The following is an 18,639-nucleotide window of genomic DNA, read 5'->3' as shown; positions in this document are numbered from 1 at the left end:
GCTCTGCCATGGCTGCTGCAGGGCCTCCTGCGATGCCTCAAAGGAAGCAGCAGGATTGCTCAGCCTGAGCCGCCAGTGCTTTTCAAATGGCTGCCTGCAAGGCAGCAATTCAGCCGGTGCAGAATATTCCCTGCAGCCAGCGGCCCATCTGGGCCAGCCCCCTCTTCTCACAGTGGCCAGCCAGATGCTTCAGGGGGAGGTCTGTGAGCAGGACCGGAGCACAAAGGCAGCAGCTCTCCTCCCCATGACCTCCCCATGAGCTGTTTCCTAGTTCTGCTGGATCTCTCAGCGGCCTTTGACACCATCGACCATAACATCCTTCTGGACCGTCTAGAGGGGCTGGGAGCTGGGGGCACTGTTATACGGTGGTTCCGCTCCTTCCTCCTGGGCCGTGTTCAGAAAGTGGTGGGGGGGGATGAGTGTTCAGACCCCTAAGCTCTCACTTGTGGGGCGCCTCAGGGGGGCTCCATTCTCTCCCCCATGCTTTTCAACATCTATATGAAGCCGCAGGGGGAGATCATCAGGGGTCTGGACTGGGTGTTCATCAGTAGGCAGATGATACCCAGCTCTACCTCTCCTTTAAATCAGAACTGGTGAAGATCCTGTGTGAGTGCCTGGAGGCGGTTGGAGGATGGATGGCGGCTAACACATTGAGGTTGAATCCTGACAAGACAGATGTACTGTTTTGGGGGGACATGACGCAGGCGGGTGTGGAGGACTCCCTGGTCCTGAATGGGGTAACTGTGCCCCAGAAAAACCAGGTGCGCAGCCCAGGAGTCATTTTGGCCCCCCCGCTGTTCATGGAGGCACAGGCCAATTCTGTGTCCAGGGCAGCTGTCTACCAGCTCCACCTGGTACGCAGGCTGAGACCCTACCTGACCGTAGACTGTCTCCGCAGAGTGGTGCATGCTCTAGTTATCTCACGCTTGGATTACTGCAATGCGCTCTATGTGGGGCTACCTTTGAAGGTGACCCGGAAACTGCAACTAATCCAGAATGCGGTAGCTAGACTGGTGACTGGGAGCGGCCGCTGAGACCACATAACACCAGTCTTGGAAGACCTACATTGGCTCCCAGTACGTTTCCGAGCATAATTCAAAGTGTTGGTGCTGACCTTTAAAGCCCTAAACGGCCTCAGCCCAGTATCCCTGAAGGAGTGTCTCCACCCCCATCGTTCAGCCCGGGCACTGAGGTCCAGATCCGAGGGCCTACTGGGGGTTCTCTCCCTGCGAGAAGTGAGACTACAGGGAACCAGGGCCTACTGGGGGTTCTCTCCCTGCGAGAAGTGAGACTACAGGGAACCAGGCACAGGGCCTTCTTGGTGGTGGCACCCGCCCTGTGGAATGCCCTCCCATCAGATGTCAAAGAAATAAACAACTATCTGACATTTAGAAGACATCTGAAGGCAGCCCTGTTTAGGGAAGTTTTTAATGACTGATGTTTTAATATTTTGTTGGAAGCCACCCAGAGTGGCTGGGGTAGAAATTAATAGTAGTAATTAATTATTATTATTATTATTATTATTATTATTATTATTATTATTATTATTATTATTATTATTATCACCCCCAACAACAAGCATTCCTATACTGCCTCTGGCAGTGGAGGTGGAAAATGGCCCTTGTGGATCGTGGCCCCTGATAGCCTTGTCCAATTGTCTTTTAAAGACATCCAAGTTGGTGGCCATCCCTGCGTCCGGTGGGAGGGAGTTCCAGAGTTTTGGCATTGCACGAAGAAGTCTTGCCTTCCGTCTGTCCTAAATTCCCATTCACTTCAGTTCTAGTATTATGAGGGAGAAGTACTTCTCTGTGTCCACCTTCCCCACACCAGGTATAACCTTATGCCCCTCTGTCATGTCTTCCCCTCTCCCCTCTTCCATGCCTTTTTTGTGAGAGTCAGCTAGGAGCTGGTGTGAGATGCTAAGTGCTGTTGAGCTGACTGGGAGCCACAGGGCTATCAGACTGAATGTAGGACTAGACAAAGGCAATTGCCACGAGAGTCTAACACCAGCTGATCTAAGTGCAACAGAGGAAGCTTCCCAAACGGGGTGGGGGGTGTAAAAAGGGAAGCAGGGGTCAAGGTGGTCAGCTCTCTGCAGGAAGAGCACCTACAACAAACCAGGGACCGTCTAGGAGGCTTCTTCTTCCAGAAGGCGGAAGTCTTGGCCAAAGGAGAAGAACAGAGGGAAGTCTTGGCCAAAGGAGGAAGAACAGAGAGGAACACAAACCATGGCAAAATTGTACATCCCCCAAGCCGGTCCATGAGGAATCAGAGGCATCAAAGGCCGCAGAGAGAGAGAGAGAAACAGAAGCAGAGTCATCCTCCCTCTGCCCCAGCCTCTCCATCCAGGCCACCCATTGGGGTGACCAAGGCTGATTGGGTCCTGAGCCCATGCCTGAACCCAGGAAAACAGGGAGGGCTGCTGCAGCCCACCCCTCACTCCAGGGACTCCTGATTCTGCAAGGCCTGCTTGTCCGTCAGAGCAAAGCAATTAGCTGCTTCCAAAGTATATGAAAAGCCTGGTCTTTATTTTGTTTCCAAATCTGAAATAGCAAAAAAGACCCAGAGAAAGGGTGCAGCTTCTTTTAAAAGTTCAGTCCCCCCACCCCAAGATCCACTCCCACAAGTGTAATACAAACGTCACCATGTCACAGAAAGATGTGGTGTTTCCCAGAAATGTGTGTGCTTGACTGGCCACCTACCAAGCAAGAAAGACAAGTCTCTGCTCATCTTTCACCTTTTGCAATCGTTAAGGTTTTCCTTTCACATCCAATCACAGTAATTGCCCTTTACCTTATCTGTGTTAAACATTTCCTCCTTGGTGCATTGATAGCTGTCCTTTTGTCCCATTTCCACTTCTGATAGCTATCTGTAATTTCCCAAGACCTGATTCTGCCCCCGTGACCCTGTGCCTTGGAAATGATGGCAGTTCGCAGCTTGTCCAGGCACTGCAACCTGGTACCTCTTTGGTTAATGTGTGTGATCCTTGGTTTGGCTTTTTTTGTAATTAAACCACTTTCATACAATTTCTAGTGTTCATTCTAGCATTCATTCATGTTTTCCCTGAGTCTCCAGTCATAAAACTGGCTGAGATTAATCATTTCCGCTAGTAGAACCTTATTTGAAATCTAGGTACTCCACCACCCGACCCAAGAGGGGGCCATTTCCAACCGAGCAGCAAAACATCCAGGGTGGGCTTCTTTAAGGGTGAGAATTATGTCACTGTAGATAAAAGCACCACCACCATCTAGCAGTAGTGATGCTTTGAGCAATGCTTTATTTTCTTCAAATTTTTCCCTTGGCTTGTTTCTGCTGGAGTTCTTCCTCTGGGTTCTCCTGCCTTTTCCTGGTGTGTCTGTGGGGGTCCGGACTGGCACCTGCTGTCTTTCTGCTTGTGCCACCCCTGTTGCAAGCAGGGCCTTGCCAGGAAAGATGGCAGCCCCTCTCCACCCAGGGCACGACTCCCCTTGCAGCTCAGCGCATCCACTCTTGACCAGAGGAGAACCAGCATTGTGCGTCAAAACCCAGAAATCCCCCGTTTCACCTTCCTCTTGGATAAGGCTTTCTTCCTCTGACAAGGGTGGATTCTGCCAGAGGGTGGCAGGATCAGACCCACAGAGAGACAGAGACGCAGGTGGGCTGAAATGGTTCACTTTATTTCTTTCTCAGTGTGCAGATGATCAGGTGCCCATTGTGTTCCAATGATTTCATAGTGCAGACAAATGGCAGTGCTGGGGGTGGGGGGATGAAGTTTCACACATACCCCCCTCGCATCACTTGCATGCCCACGGTGCTCAGGTAAGCGTGGCTTCCCTCACAGAAAAGTAAAGGAATACTGCTCTTTGAGCTACAATTCCTGGATTGCGGGGGGTTGGACTAGATGACCCCTGGGGTCCCCTTCAACTCTGCAATTCTGTAAGTTGGCACAAGGGGTCTTTGGAGAGCGAATCTGCAGTGGGAAACTATGCCCAGTCCTCCTGCGACTGCCGAGTCCAATTACATGCGCTTGTTCCCAGCATCACACGCACGGCCCAAGAGCAGCTGGCGCATGCCTGAGCTGGCCAGAGGCCCACTGGGTGAGCGGCTCCCGGCCTGGGCCTGCCATGGCCTTGCCCTGCGTAGGGGGCAGCCTGCCAAGGTGTCCAGCTGGCGTGAGGGACATGGCTGGGCAGGTGCTCCTTTGCAAAGGGAAGAGCCAGGAGGTCACTGTGGCTGCTTCTGACGCAGACGTGCTGCCTGCTCACGCCAGGACTAACACACTCTGTGTATGCCCAGAGACACCTTGGCCACATTTGCTTGGATGATGAGAGATCTTTAAGGGAACCCGCAAAGCCCACCTTTTGGCTCTTGGGACCTTCAGCCTAATCCCATTCAGCCCCCTGGCTGGCTTAGAGAGGTGGCGAAGGGGAGATCACGGAAGGGAGGAGGGCCTCCTGCCATCCCATAATCTGCATGTTCTCCACCCACTGTTGCAGGGGAGGCCCATGTTCCTCAGTGGCGGGGGGGGGGGGAGTAAGGTTACCAGTTTTTCCCCCAAAGAATATGGGGACACTGTTTTTTGTTGTTGTTTTTTTGAAAAGAGGGGGAAAATAATTTTTTAAAAAGTTTTTTTAAAAGAAGAAGTAATCTCTTCTCTTCTGTGGTCTCCTTTTGTCGCATGGCCTTCCTCTGGGTCCTGGCCTGCTCTTTTGGAGTGCTAGCCACCATGGAGTAGTCTCGGGTCGGGCCTGGGCTTGGCCACGTGTCCTTGCCCTCCCGGTGCTCTCCTACCTCTCCTCCTCAGTGGCAGCAGCGGCGGCGCAAAAAGGCTGGGGCTCCCCTCTTTTTTCTCCTTCCTCTTTCTCTCTCTTCCTCCTCCTTCTCCTCTCCCCTTTCTCCCGGCATCGGCTCCAGGGTTTTCCTGGCCATGGAGTGCTGCTGGGCAGTTGGCCGGGCGCTCTCACTCCTGGCTCAGTTTGGGTCGTGGGGGGTGGGTGTGCCAGCGGTTCCCCCAGTTGACGCGCCAGGCGTCCCTGGTTCCCCTTCAGCAATGGCAGGGGCAGGGGCAGCCTCAGCAGCCCAGAGCCAGGCTGGTAGCGCAGTTGGCTCTGGCTGGCTTCAGGAGCTGCTTGCTGCTGTGACGCCCGCCATTTTGCCTCGCTGGAAGCCCCCATATGATGTGTCTTGTGCCGTTGAACCAATCATGCAACATTCATTCCATACTAATAAATCTACAACACTTAAAATATAAATCCGGAGACATTAAATGAAATCCGGGGAGATTCTGGGGACAGATTTGTGAATCCGGGGACTGTCCCCGGGAAACGGGGACGCCTGGTAACCATAGGTAGAGAGTTGCTTTGTTTGCAGAAGGTCTTCCGTTCAATCTCCAGTCGCACTTCCGGGGAAAGTGCAGGAGGAGAGATCCTGGCTCTCATGCTCGGATCCTGCTTGTGGGTTCCCCACTGAGAGGAGAGGGGGCTGGGGCAGATGGGCCCCCTTGGGCCTGATCCGGCAGGCAGGCAGCCCAACGGGCCAAGACCTTTCCTCTTGCTCAGGGGAGAAGCTGAGGGGCTCGGCGGGTCAAAGGGCTGACTGGGTGGAAGCTGCCTGGCTAGGAAGGACTCCTGGGGGGGTGGGGGGGGCTTGAGGGTCCTGGTGTCCCAGGCCCTGATGCAGCCCTTCCTGGGAGCCCCAGCTGAGGGCAAGGGGGAGTTTCTGCTGCAGCTGGCATGGGGTGTCTGCACTGGGGACCCCCTCCCCGTCTTTCTCTGGGTGCTGGAATTCCTTGAGCAACATCCCCCAGCCCCCCACCTCAGAGCCTCCCCCGTGAGAGACAGATCCCACCCAGGCAACTGCGGGCGAAGCAGCAGCAGCTCTTTGTGAGGCCTCCAGAGCAGAGGCAGCCATTTGCTTCCTTGGCATGGGGGGAGGGGGGAAGAAGGGGTGCCAGCTGGCATCCTTGCAAGTAGCCAGTGGCCCATTTACACTCCCAGAATCTGGATGGCTCCCCCAGCCCACCCAGTGCAGGGTCTCCTGGCAACCGCTTGCTGTGGGCACATTCAGAAGGTGCCAGAGGTGGAAGACACCCCCCAGCAGCTTTGCTCCAGAAGAACCTAAAGGCTGGTGGGGTTACTTTCTTTGCCAAGGCTGCCTAGAGACACCCTCCCCAGCCTCAGGAGCCACTTGGGCTGGGCATGTGGCTAGTTCTGGGCCAGGATGACTCTCAGGCTGGCTGCCAAGATGTGGGCGTAGGATCTTAGAACCACAGCATTGTAGAGTTGCAAGGGACCCCAAGGGTCATCTAGTCCAACCCCACGCAAGGCAGGAATTGTTTGTTTCCAAACTGGGCACCAGGCCTATGGGCAGCGAGGGACTAGCGGACGTACAGCCAGTCGGCCAGAGCCGTGGGCAAGTGGGTGAAGGCCTGCAGCCGGACCCACCAGCGGGCCTCCATGGGGTTGTAGCGGGCGTAGGGGTGCCGCGCGGTCAGCGCCTCGGTGATGTCGTCCAGCACGAGGGAGACGTCCCTCAGGCCACTGCGCACAAAGCCCTCCATCCGGCGGACCTGCTCCGCGAAGTAGGCCTCTCCGTAATCCGCGCGGACGGCTGCGCTGGCCCCGCTCCACATCTGCTCGGCCTCGGCCTGGACTCCGTCCCGGGTCAGGATGCCGGTGGCCGCAATGAAGTTGCTGGGCTCCACCGCGACCACCCCCACCCCCCAGGGGTACATCTCCTGGCGGAGGCAGCTGGTGAAAGCCTCCAGGCCGGCCTTGGAGACGCAGTAGGAAGAGCGCAGAGGACTGGACATGCGGCCGAGCATGCTGCTCACGTTGACCACGCGGCCTGGAGAGGAGCAGAGAGGCAGGCGCTGGGCGAGAGGGAGTCTCTCTGGGGCCGGCCTTCTCAAAGGGGGGCAGAGGCTGCCGGGAAAGGTCAGCGACTCATCGGGGAGCTTCCCAGCACTACCCCCATGGTGACTGAGAGAGGAGGGAAAGGAACTCTGTGTGTGCTCAGAAGCACACCTCACCGAAATTATGTTCTGTTTCACTGCAAACCAGCTTTGGAGGTCAGCCGTGGTGGAGGCCCCAAGTCCCACTGTCCCATGGGCTGAGCAAATCCACGGGGGCTGAGGCTGCCCAATGGAGCCTGAGCTCCAGAGCTGCCCCATCTGCCGCAGGATCTGGAGGGAGGGATCCTGCAGCCGGAGGATCGTGTCCCAGCTGCCCCACCTTCTGCAGGGGCTCCTCAGCTGCTCTTGCCAGGGCTTGTGACAGGCTGCCCCTCCCAGGCCACTGCTGGCCCAATTCTGCACCAGGAAACCCTGGCAAAGGGACCGAGCGCAGCGGGGGAGGGGGTGACAAGGAGGATGTCCCTCAGGAGGCGGGCAGTGCCATACCTTGGGCCCTGCGGATCAGGGGCAGAAAAGCCTTGGTGACTCGGATGGCCCCCCACAGGTTGACCTCGGCCACCCGCTGGTACTTCTCCACGCTGGTGAATTCCACGTCCCCAAAGGCGGCGACTCCGGCGTTGTTCACCAAGCCCCACAGACCTGTCAGGCAAAGCAGGAGATGCGTCCTGGTGGTTCTGCCACAGGAACAGGGTCCTCTGCCCCTGGGGACACCCGGCCCCCTCTCTCCCTGCCCCCTCCCAGGGCCCAAAGTGGGACCCTCTGAATGAGGACGCCAGAGGAACCTCCAGAATCAGCCTCAAGGGGAAACACAAGAGGCGCCATCCCTGTCAGGTGACCTCAGAGCCTAGGGTGGAAGTGGCCCCAATCCAACAGAAAGGTGGAATTAGCAGCCAAATGGAACAAGTGCATATTCTGCTAGTTAGCATGAGAAGGGGTTAACACCACAGAGCCGTATTGCTGACTGGCACATACTCAGACCATAGAAACAAAACTGGTAGACAGGGTTCTATGTGATGTCATTTCCCCTCCCTATGGTACTTCCTGTCCCCTCCTCTCTTCCTTTGGCCAGTGTTGGAGGCAGAGTCGCCTCTGCCTGCTCCAGCTTTGGGTTCAGGCCTGAAGCTGCTTATACTGTAAATGTAAGTCTTTTGCCTGCATAGTTTTTACTGCTGCCATCGCTGTGAACCATTGCAAGATTATAAGTTATATTTTAAACTTATTTACAAATTGTTGCCTGATTGTTTGTTAAGTGGAGTAAGAAAGGGGAGCCAGCTTGCTTCATGAAGCTGGACTTGCTCAACAGGAGCCTACTAATTCCTACGCTTTTAATTTTGCTGCCAAGAATGGGATTTTGAAACTCAGTCCCGGCTTGTGGGAGCCTGGAGGGATATATTGCAATGAACCTCTCCTCTCCCACCCATTAAGCCCACCCCACATTCTGCACTGAAATGAGTAGGGCTGGTGGGGGGAGCACATCCGTGGGGGAGCCATGGGGTCTCCATCCCAGGCCATTCCCTCTTTTCCAGTGTCTTTTGTCCTTGAATTCTGAGCCCCAGGAGGTGCGCCAGCGCAAAGGGGGTTCTGCTGCCCTCCTCTCTCCCGTTGCTGCCCCCACAGCCCCCAAGGAGGCTCTGGCAAAGAGGCTGGAAGAGTTTCCCAGGAATGTCTCCCCCAGTCAATTCCACCCAGAGAGATCCACCGAAGAACCTTCTGGCAAGTCCTGCACTGCAAGAAGTTGGACTAGATGAGTCCACCAACTTGCCCATGCTCTGATTCTGAGAGTCTCCCAGGGGCTGCCAAGACCCACAGCTGGGTGAGCTGAGGCGCTCTCTCTGCTGCCCCCTCTCTCCTCCAAGGGGTCTGGAAGAGATGGGGCAACTCTCTCTCTCTCTCCCCTCCTTACAGCCCCCTCTTCCCGGCCTCCCAGTCTCTGAGTCAGAAGGATCCTGTACAGAGAATTAGGAGCACCACCGCCACAAAACTTGGGGGACCATTTCTGCATTTGGGGTGGGGGCCAGAGGTCTCTGTGGGGGTGGCCTCTTGCACAGAGAAGGGGTCCTTTGAGGCTGGCTCAGCTGAGGGCATCTTTGGGGCTCCTTACTCAGGCCCCCCCCAAAGCCTCTTGCTTGCCTGGCTCCATGCCCATGTGCCCACCCTCTCCTGCTTCATTCCTCCCACCCAGGGAGACCCCTCCCTGCTCTGGCCCAGCCTCCTCCTCCCTTCTGGCCCTGATCCCTGCTCTGCTCCTCCTGCTGACTCCCTTGGGTGGAGGTGGCCCTTTGCACAGGCCTCCCTGCCCTGCCTTTGCCCTCCTTTGCTCTTTGCAATCCTCCTCGGCCTCATCCTGCCCCAGGGAATGTGGGGCTCAGCAGCAGCCAGAAAGGCTGGGCCAGGGGGGGGGGCTGCTGCTTCTGATGCTGCCACGTCCTGCAGATGACCTGAGCTGACCTGAGACGGGGTCACCTGCCAGCTGTTGGCTCAGAGGTCCACACCTTGTCCTGGATCGGGCCCCCAGGCAGGCAGCCCCCCCCCCCCGGTGCCTGCAAGATGCCAGGACAAAGGCAGCTCTGTAGCACAAGGAAGAGCCCTGGCTCATGGGGGGGGGGGGCTTTTTAGTTTAGAGTAAGAGGCACCATGGTGGAAGTTTATACAATTGGGCCTGGCAGGAGAAGCAGACAGAGATCAGTTTTCCTCCCTGTCTCCGAACTCCAGAACTCCTGGGCATCCAATGAAGCTGAACGTTGGAAGATTCAGGACAGAGAAAGGAAAGACTTCTTCATGCGACACATAGATAAACTGCGGAACTCCCTTCCACAGGAGGCATCAACCTACGAGGCTTTCCAAAAGGACTGTGCCAATTCATGGAGGGGGCTTTGGGGGCTTTGGGGGCCGCAGGAGGGCACAGCTGCTCTTGCCCTGGGGCCCTGCTTGTGGGCTTCTTCCCCTGGGGGCCTCCGGTTGGCCATTCTGAGAAGAAGATGCGGGACTAGATGGGTCACTGGCCTGATCCTGCAGCCAGGCTCTTCTGAGCCTCTTCTTATCTCGTGATCCCAGCTCCATCCGCTGCCTCTTTTCCAGGAACTGAGCCACCTCCCTTTGAGCCCTCCCCCCTGCCTGCTCAGGATCAGCCAGGATGAGCCTCCCCTCTGTGCCCCCCGCCCCACAGACACCAAGCAGGCCCCTCTGGCCACGCAGCTGCCCCAGAGACACCCCAGCCCCCACGTGGCCCTGGCCAGAGGGCCCTTACCTTGCTCCGGCCCCTTCAGGCTCCCGGTCACGAGCTGGAGAGCCCTGGCCACCTCCTCCTCACTGCAGACGTTCATCTGCAGGACGTGCATCCGCCCTGAGGCTCCCAGGCGCTCCAGCTCCCGGGCACCGTCTCCTCCTTGGTCCTGCTCAACAGACACAGGAAAGAAATCCTTTGCCCACAACAGTCTGCCAGGAGTGCCCCCCCCTCCAATCCACTCCCAGGGCCCCCTGGATCAGGCTGGGGGCTGCTGGGGGCTGGCACTTAGCTCCCTGACCCACAGCTGCTGCTTCCTTGTCTACAGGAAAGAGGGCAGTACGAGTGGAAAACCAGGATAGTGTAATGAGTTTGGGGAATCAGGCTGAATGCCAAGACATACCCAAGCCCTGGATCCAGCAAGTGTTAAAAGACAAGCCAGGCTAGCTTCCCGAGGAGGAGATCGCTTGGGTGATGGGCCATTTAGAGAACAAAGGAAAGGGGCTCTGTGTGAGATGGCAAAGTGGTGGCCTCGCAGGTAGTTAGAAGGAATTGTTGTTGTTGTTGTTGTTGTTATTATTATTATTATTATTTATTATTATTATTATTATTATTATTATTATTATTATTATTATTATTATTATTATTATATTGCTTCCTAGACATCCATCCATCTGGTGGGTGGATGTCCTTGGTGGGGGTTCCCACTCCCCTCCACCAGGCAGGCCAGAGGACTGGGACTTTGTCCCCCCTTCTCTGCTCCAAAGGCCCAGGCAGCCCAGAGGAGACGCCCTGTCTGGCTCTCCTCTCAACAGACGGAGGATGTGGGCCGGCTGTATCAGGAGGGATTTCCAGATTCATAAACTGCCCCACAGCCAAAGGCTGCCCAAGGGGGTGTACAGTCAGATGAACAGGGTTGCAGACTCAGCTGAAACCAGTAAGGCCATTCCTGCGATTGTGCAAATCCAGAGGCTGATGGGCATTTCAGGGAAAGCCTTCGGGATCAAGGGCATATTACGGGATTAGTGGTTGCCCAACTTCATTTGAAACCACAGGGAAGACACGAACCCTTTGGAAGGAGAGCAGAGGATCCCCAGAGGCGATTCTGGGGCGGTAAGCCTGGCAGTTGGGACGGGGGTGGCCAGGAATGTCACCGTCTTCTGGGAACAGGAGACACAAAATCTGGTCCTTGCTTTGCAAACGGGTTCAGGGGCTGAAAGGAAGCTGTCCCACGGGAATCAGGAGCCCAGAGGAAGAGTCCTGGGGCCTCTCTCTGCCTGCGCAGATGTCCCCCGCTGCCCCGGATGTTTACAAGGGACCCAGGCGAGGCGGCCGAGGGCACGCGGCTTGGAGCTGTGATGAGGAACCTGCAGCTGCTGCTCCTGCAGTGTGGGGAAAGTGAAAGTGAGCCGTCACCGTCTCCATGGCAACAGGGCCAGGCACAACCTCACTTGGGATGGAAACTTCCAGGCTTGGCCGCCTCCGGGGGGGGGGGGGGGCTCACTGGCCCTGCCAGGTCTCCCAGGCAGGGAGGGAGGAAGGTCACCTTGGCCAGCCTGAATCACAAAGGAGATGGTTGCATGACCTCTGGGTGTCCCTGGGCTGGAAGGCGGCTGTGGGAGGGGAAGAAGGTGGAGAGGAGGCCACCCAAAGGCCCTCTCTGGCAGGAGGAGGAAGAGGAGGAAGAAGAAAAAGAATGGCAGTTGTCTGAGGCACAGAGATCTCACTCCACACACACACCCCAGCCAAGGGAGCTCCCTCACCCAGCAGACAAGGCTCAGCTGTGGGACAGGAGGTGGGGACGGGGCAATGGCAGGCCCTGACCTCCAAAATCCCCCCAGAAGGACCTGTCCACACAGCCTCCCCCACTGGCCTCAGGGGCTCTGTCCTTGGGCACAGCCAGGGGCCTAATCTGCCCCCACAAAATCCAACCAAGTTTGGTGGCCGCAGCAAAAAGGGAACACAATGAAGCAGGCACCCTTCTGGGGGGAGCGGGGGCTGGCACCACACTCACTCACGGTGTTGTATGAGTTTATGCCAATAAAAACTGGGTGGCTTGCAGCAAAGGCATCCCCCACAGCTGGATGCCACCCTGGGTGAAGCTACCCCTCATCACCCCCCTTGGGGCACAAACTATGAGCAGTCCCCTGTTTACACTCCCCGGACTCCTCTTTCCCAAGTGAAGTTCTCCAGAGGTGGGACTCCTCCCAGCGCAGCCGATGGTCAGGGGGGGAGGACGAGGGGGGGAGTCGTAGTTCAGCAACCTCTGGAGGGCACCTGGTTGGGAAAGGTTGCTCTGCAGGGTGGGCACAGCAGCTGCTTCTCTTCTGTGCCCGTCTCTCGTCCAGCTGGGTGGGCGGCAGCAGCCCCCCCCCTCACCTTGAGCAGGCAGGCGGCAAAGACGGTGAAGCCCTCGGCGTGGAGGCGCCTGGCCAAGGCCTGGCCGAAGCCTTTGTCGCAGCCGGTGATGAGCACGGCCTTCCCGTCGGCCTGCAGGGGGGAGACAGGAAGGGGCCCCCTCAGAGCCTGCCGAGAGCCAGGGAGAGATCATCTCTACGCTCTAGACCAGAGGGGCCACGTGCGGCCCTCAAGGCCCTTTGCTTGGCTCCCGCCCTCCTGTTTCCCTAGGTAGGACGTGCCCAGCTTTGGGAAGGAGATGCCAAGGCACCAGGGAGGAGCTGCCTGAGCATCATGTCTTCATCGCAAAGCCCTCCACCTTGCTTAGCCGGTTTGGGGAAGGCGGCAGGAGGGCCAAGCAGGGCGGGGGGTGTCAAATGTCAGCCGCTCTCCCCCAATGACCCACCCTGAGAGATGGCTTCTCCCAACCACCCTCCCAACTGGAGGGTCCCAATCCAGCTCTCCTGCTCCCACACCTCTCTCAACAAAGGCAGATTGATGGCTTTAAAGAATCAGGAACATTCCTGCCTTCCTCTTCTAGGTAAGGATGGGAAGAGGCAGGCAAGAGCAAGCCCAGTTAATTGAAAATAGCTTGCAGATACTTAATTGGCTTAGGATTTTATTTATGTTAAGTGATGAATTAATATGCTTAATTCCATAAGGTGAAGATTTAAGGATGTTAATGTTTAAGTTAAATTTCATAAGAATTGGGACTTGGAAAACTGTTAAAAGGACATGCAATGAAATTCAACCAAGGGGAAGCGAGGAAGTCACTTAACAAAGTTAATAACTGTAATTTTCAATAAGGCTATGATTTATGTTTGTTTGTCGTGTGTGTGTGTGTGTGTGTGTGTTTGTTTATAATATTGTGAAAACCAATAAAAAAAATTTGGGGGAAAAAAGATCAAGCCCAGAGGGGCTGGGAGGAAGCAGGCTGGCCAAGCGCCCCCTGAAGTCACAAAGGGGGTCACCCTCCCTCTGAACCCACCCCATTTTGTGGCTTGCCACACTTGTTGCTCTCTCCTGGCAAGCTCAGAGGTGCTGCACCTCGTCCCGACTCCTAGGAAGCAACGGTTCACTCAGAAGCCTCCCGCATGGTGGCAAAGAAGGATGTTCGGTGGCACAGCAAGGGCTAAGAGCTGCTCCCCTGTGGGCACCAGGCGCAGAGGCAGGGGACTGTGGCCCAGCCGTGTTGCTGCGGAGACACCCAGTGGGCAGGGCCCCTTCCTTCTTCCTGCACCAGGAGGGTCAGGCCAGTGGTCTTCCTTCCTGCCCCTTCTCCTGCCCCTCTTTCCTGGGCACCTTGTGCAATGAGCTGTCTGGAGGTGGCGGCTTCAGCCACAACAAGTTGTGGCGGCAGATAAGGATCAGGCCTCAGCTGCCAAGCCAGATCCGGAGCCGGTTTTTCAGGGCTGGGAAGCTGCTGAGCAACCGGCAGGCAGGCCTCACCTGACCCGACTGCTCTCAAGGACAAGCGAACGGGAAGTGCGAAGCGAGAGAGAGCCCGCTTGCCAAGGGCGGGTGACTGGGCTGCTGGCCTGGCATGTGCGCTGGCATCTCCCCTGCGTCACCCTGGGCGAGGGAAAGAGTGACCGGCCTGGAAAGTCCTCTCGGGACACGGCCTGGCCCACCCTGACCAAGGAGAGAACTCGGCTCTGGACGCAGGCCAAGGGACCAAGGACAGGAGCTATTTTGAAGCCCACAAAGGAACAAGGCGGCCTGTGGTGTTTACAGTCCTGGTCAGCCTCCACTCCTCCCTTGCCAGCCCTCCCTCCCTCCCCACATCCACAAAAGTCGACAGGCCAGCTTAATGGGGGGGGGGTGACCAACGGACGGAGCCACACCTGAAGGTGATTCAACAGCTGCTGCTTTTGGGAGCGCAAAAAATGGGGAAACCTCCAGACTAGTTAAGGCAGAGCGCTGGGACCTAGGGTTGTTTGGAACCACATTTTAAGCACAAATTGCTCAACTCCTAGGGCTGCCATACGTCCGGAAGTCCCCCAAAATAATGTCCAAATGGAATATTTGAGGATCGGTAGAAATGCTTGGGGAAACCTGGGCATATGGCAACCCATGTTGGAAATGTATATTCCCGCCCCCCCCCCCAATTTTCTAAAAAAATAGCTGTTGAACTATTCTGCAACCCTACCACCCCCAGAAGCCCCTGGTGTCCTGGTGCAAATGGCTAAGTACCGTATTTTTTGCATTATAAGACTCACTTTTTCCCTCCTAAAAAGTAAGGGGAAATGTGTGTGCGTCTTATGGAGCGAATGCAGGCTGCGCAGCTATCCCAGAAGCCAGAACAGCAAGAGGGATTGCTACTATGCAGCAATCCCGCTTGCTCTTCTGGCTTCTGAGATTCAGAATATTTTTTTCTTGTTTTCCTCCTCCAAAAACTAGGTGCGTCTTGTGGTCTGGTGCGTCTTATAGAGCGAAAAATACGGTGAATGCTGTTCTCTAGAGGTGAGGCAAAGGTGCCCAAGGCCAGATCAGCCGGAAGGAAAAGAAACTCCAGCAGCCTGGATCCAAAACGAAGCCACAGCAAAGGAGGCCCTAACCCTAAGGCACACTGGCCTGGGCTTCCCCTCCTGGTGGGACTATTTTCAGAGGTGACCTTTGCCTGCCTCTGGGTCAGACTCTGAGCCCCACATTCCCCTCTCAGGCACAGGAGGGGTTTGCCCTCTGTCAAGGGCAAACAGGAGCCCCTCTGTGGTGGGGATCCCGGCATTGCCTGGCTCCAGGGAGGCAGGAGACACCTTGACCTGATCTCCCTTCATCTCTCCCCTGCTCTTCTCACTCTCCTGTCTTGTTTGCTCCCAGGAAGCCTTGTGGACCCTTTGACTCGGTTTCCCTCCTGGCCGCTTGGGCTGAGAAGGGCTGCCTAGTCCACAAAGAGGGGGGGGGGGATTTAGATCAGTGCAGCTTAAGTCTCCAAGGGGGAAAAACAAAATCCTGCAAAGTTATTGGTTTAAATCAAGTTTCACGTTTTGTCACCTGGCTCTTTCCTAATAGCAATGAGCTGGCTGTAGCCATGGAGCCGTGTTTACTTGCAGCTAAAGAGAGTCCTTTGTGCTGCGCAGGAACCCCAAATCTTCATGTTCCCAATGTGACTTTTGCACAGAAGCCAAAAAGGGGGCCGGGGGGGCTGCAATGAGTGACTTTGTCTCTCTCTTGCAATGACAGTAAGCAAGACCATTTGTTGGGGGGGGGGCTGTGACTCAGTCGGAGAGTATCTGCTTTGCAGGAAGGTGGTCTCAGATTCTGAGCTGGCCTTTCTCCCACTGGCAGGCAGAGCGGCCTGCTGAGCACTCCTGCAAATCTCGACACCCCCCCCCCACCCGTCTCCTTTCATTCATTGTGACCTGGGAGACTGGTCAGGGCTGCCCAAAGGGACTTGGCACTTATGCCCAGGCACTGCTTTTCATGCAGCCCAGAGTCCACTTTTGGGGCTGGGTCTCATAGCACTGCAAGGCTCCTGGCACACTGAGATGCTAGCCAGGGTCTTCTGTGTCCCCCTTCCTCCTGCCTTCCCAGCTTGCTCCAGGCAGCTAATTAAGTACAATCACAAAATGTGGTTTTTCAGAATTTAACCACAATGACCCCATTGTGAACCATCATTTGCTCCGACTGCCAGGAGACTACCCTAGAACAGCCTCCTGTGATTGATTGCAGAGTAAACGTGGTAGAAAATTTGGTATTAAGAAACGCACTGAATTTTTTTAATTTATTAATAAAATAAAGAAAGAAAAAATGTGCAGTTATGTTGCCATAATCAACGGATTTGAATTGAGAGGAGGAAGCAACCTCCCCCCCCCCACCTGAGCCCAAGATTGGCAATATTTGTTTTCATTGGTTAAGCAATTACAAGGCAAGAAAGCAAATGGGATTGAAAGGTTTTTAATTGATTTGACAAATGTGCTTTATGGTATCAATCACACAACAGAATTAAAAATCCGCTTCCTTGATTTTCCCTTCAAGCCAGTGCAGCAGCCCCCCCCCCCACCAGAGAGAAAGGGGCTCCAGAGCTGGGCTCCTGTTCAGCTTGGGGGATGCAGAGACGCTGGGCCTCCGGGCTCCACCCCACCCTCTCTGGGGCACGCCTTGCTGACCCCCGCAAAGAGGATGCAGGGGGGGGCGGCTTTCTTCCTAGCCTACAAGGCAGCGGGGCTCCCTTGGAGGTGGCTCCACAATTGTTGTTACTTTGAAGATTTGCACCTTGCCTTTCAAGCAATGATTCTCAAGGCAGCAAACAAGAAACAGGGAATATTACAAAACCCCAACAACGCCCCGCCAGGCACGCAACGGAACGCCTTTCATTGTTTCAGTTTGCAAGTTTTAGTCTGTTGTAAAGTTTCTTGCAATTGGATGTGTTTTAAGCTGTAAATTGCCCTGGAATCTGACATGATGAAAGGCGGCTTTAAGTAATTGCCTGTGTGGATTGCAGCATTTGGGACTTTTTAGCTTAGAGAAAAGGTAAGAGGTGATGTGGATGGAAGTTTGTAAAGTTACACCTGCCATGGAGAAAGCGGGTAGAGAAATGTTTCTCTCTCCCTCTGGTAACACTGGAACTCAGGGATATCCAATGAATGTCAAAGGGTTCAGGGCACAGAAAAGGAAGTCCTTCTTCATGCAGAGCACAGTTCAACTGTGGAACTCCCTCCCACCGGAGACAGTGACAGCCACTGACTTGGATGGCTTTAAAAGAGGAGAAATCCATGGCCTGGAGGAGGAGGAGGAGGAGGAGGAGAGGGCTACTGAGGGGCTACCAGCCATGTTGGCTAGACTCTCCCCTTCCCAGCCCGGCTCCTGAATCCCAGTTCTGGGAAAGCGCAGGAGCAGAGAGTTGCTCTTGGGCTCAGCTCCTGCTCTGGGGCTTCCCCCAAAGGGCAGCTGGTTGGCCACTGGGGCAACAGGAGGCTGGACTAGATGGGCTCCCTGGGGCCTGATCCAGCACTGGAGGGAGCTGGGCGGCTGAGGCGGGCCTGTCCTCCCTCGCAGGGTTGTGTGTGCGAGAGAGAGGCCTGAGGCCCCTAGTCCCCCCGCTGCCTCCCAGGCCGCCCTGCTCTGGCACCCCCAGCTGCCCCCCCTCCTTCCAGGCTGCTGGGACGGAGACACGTGTTCTGGGGAAGAGCGCAGACGTGATCACAAACTCCAGAGCCAACGAGAAAGGGAGGAGGGAGGTGAGGGGCTTCCTTGAGGCTCTTTTTTTTGGGGGGGGGGTCCTGCCCAGGGCAAGGAAGGCCAGGAAGGCCCAGCTGCGGGAGGAGGAGGAGGAGGGCAGCTCTCTGGGTGAGCCACGGGGCCCGAGGAGCCTGTGGCGGGGGGGGGGGTGCCTCTCCCCTGGCTCCAGCCGGGCCCGGGCCGCGGCGGGTGCAAAGGGCAGCACGCCGGAGGCTCGGAGCCCCTTTGGGCCGGCCAGGCTCCTTCGGGGCCCCGGCCAGAGGGGCCTTTTCTGCTTTGGCCCCGGAGAGCGCTCCAGCGCGAAGGCCCTTGGCGCCCGTCCGGGGGCGCAGCAGCTCCCGCTCCCCTTCCGCGCTACTCACGGCGAGGGCGCCGCCCCGACGGGGCAGCCGGCGGCCCAGGAGAGGCAGCAGCGCGACGCCCAGCGCGCCCCCGACGCCCGCCACGCCCCACAGCCCGAGCAGCAGCAGGAGAAGCAGCAGAAGCAGCGCTGCCGGCCCGAGCGCGAGGCGGGCGGGGAGTCCCGGGGGCGGCGGCGGCATCTCTTCCTCCTGGGGCGGGCGGGGGAGCGCGTGACCTCACTTCCTGGCCGGGAGCGCGGGAGGCCGGGCCAGTCGCGGGAAGGACGCGCTGGAGAGCGAGCGAGCGAGCGGGAGGGAGCGCGCAGGTGAGGCGCCCCAGCCGGGAAGGAGAAGAAGGCCAGGGCCAGGGAGGGAGGGAGGGAGGCCCCCCCCCCGCCGCTGCCCTTCGGCCCGGCCCGCCCGCCTGCCTGCCCGCCTGCCTTTCCGCCTGCCTTTCCGCCGGAGCCGGGCGGGCGGGGCGGGGGCGGCGCCGGGCCTCCCTCCCCCGACGAGCCTCCCGGCTCAGCCTCTCAGCGCCCGCCGCGTCCCGGCCGGCCTTCCGGCGAGCCAGCTAGCGAGCCAGCGGCAGGGGCGTCCGGGGAGGC

General features: G+C 56.9%; 1 protein-coding gene across 1 annotated transcript; it reads right to left on the bottom strand.

The window, feature by feature from the left end:
- Positions 1 to 4,572: 4,572 nt before the first annotated feature.
- Positions 4,573 to 18,235, bottom strand: LOC308586134 (D-beta-hydroxybutyrate dehydrogenase, mitochondrial-like; the record flags this gene model as incomplete). The annotated part of the gene is made up of 5 exons (XM_081192408.1): positions 4,573 to 6,825; positions 7,379 to 7,531; positions 10,140 to 10,284; positions 12,495 to 12,605; positions 18,056 to 18,235. 5 exons carry the CDS (start codon positions 18,233 to 18,235, stop codon positions 6,356 to 6,358), a joined length of 1,059 nt encoding a protein of 352 aa, XP_081048534.1. The 3' UTR covers positions 4,573 to 6,355.
- Positions 18,236 to 18,639: the final 404 nt, after the last annotated feature.

This window comes from Podarcis bocagei, assembly GCF_964188305.1.
Source record: "Podarcis bocagei genome assembly, chromosome: 4".
Classification (NCBI taxonomy): domain Eukaryota; kingdom Metazoa; phylum Chordata; class Lepidosauria; order Squamata; family Lacertidae; genus Podarcis; species Podarcis bocagei.
This window is presented reverse-complemented; position numbering and strand designations above follow the sequence as displayed.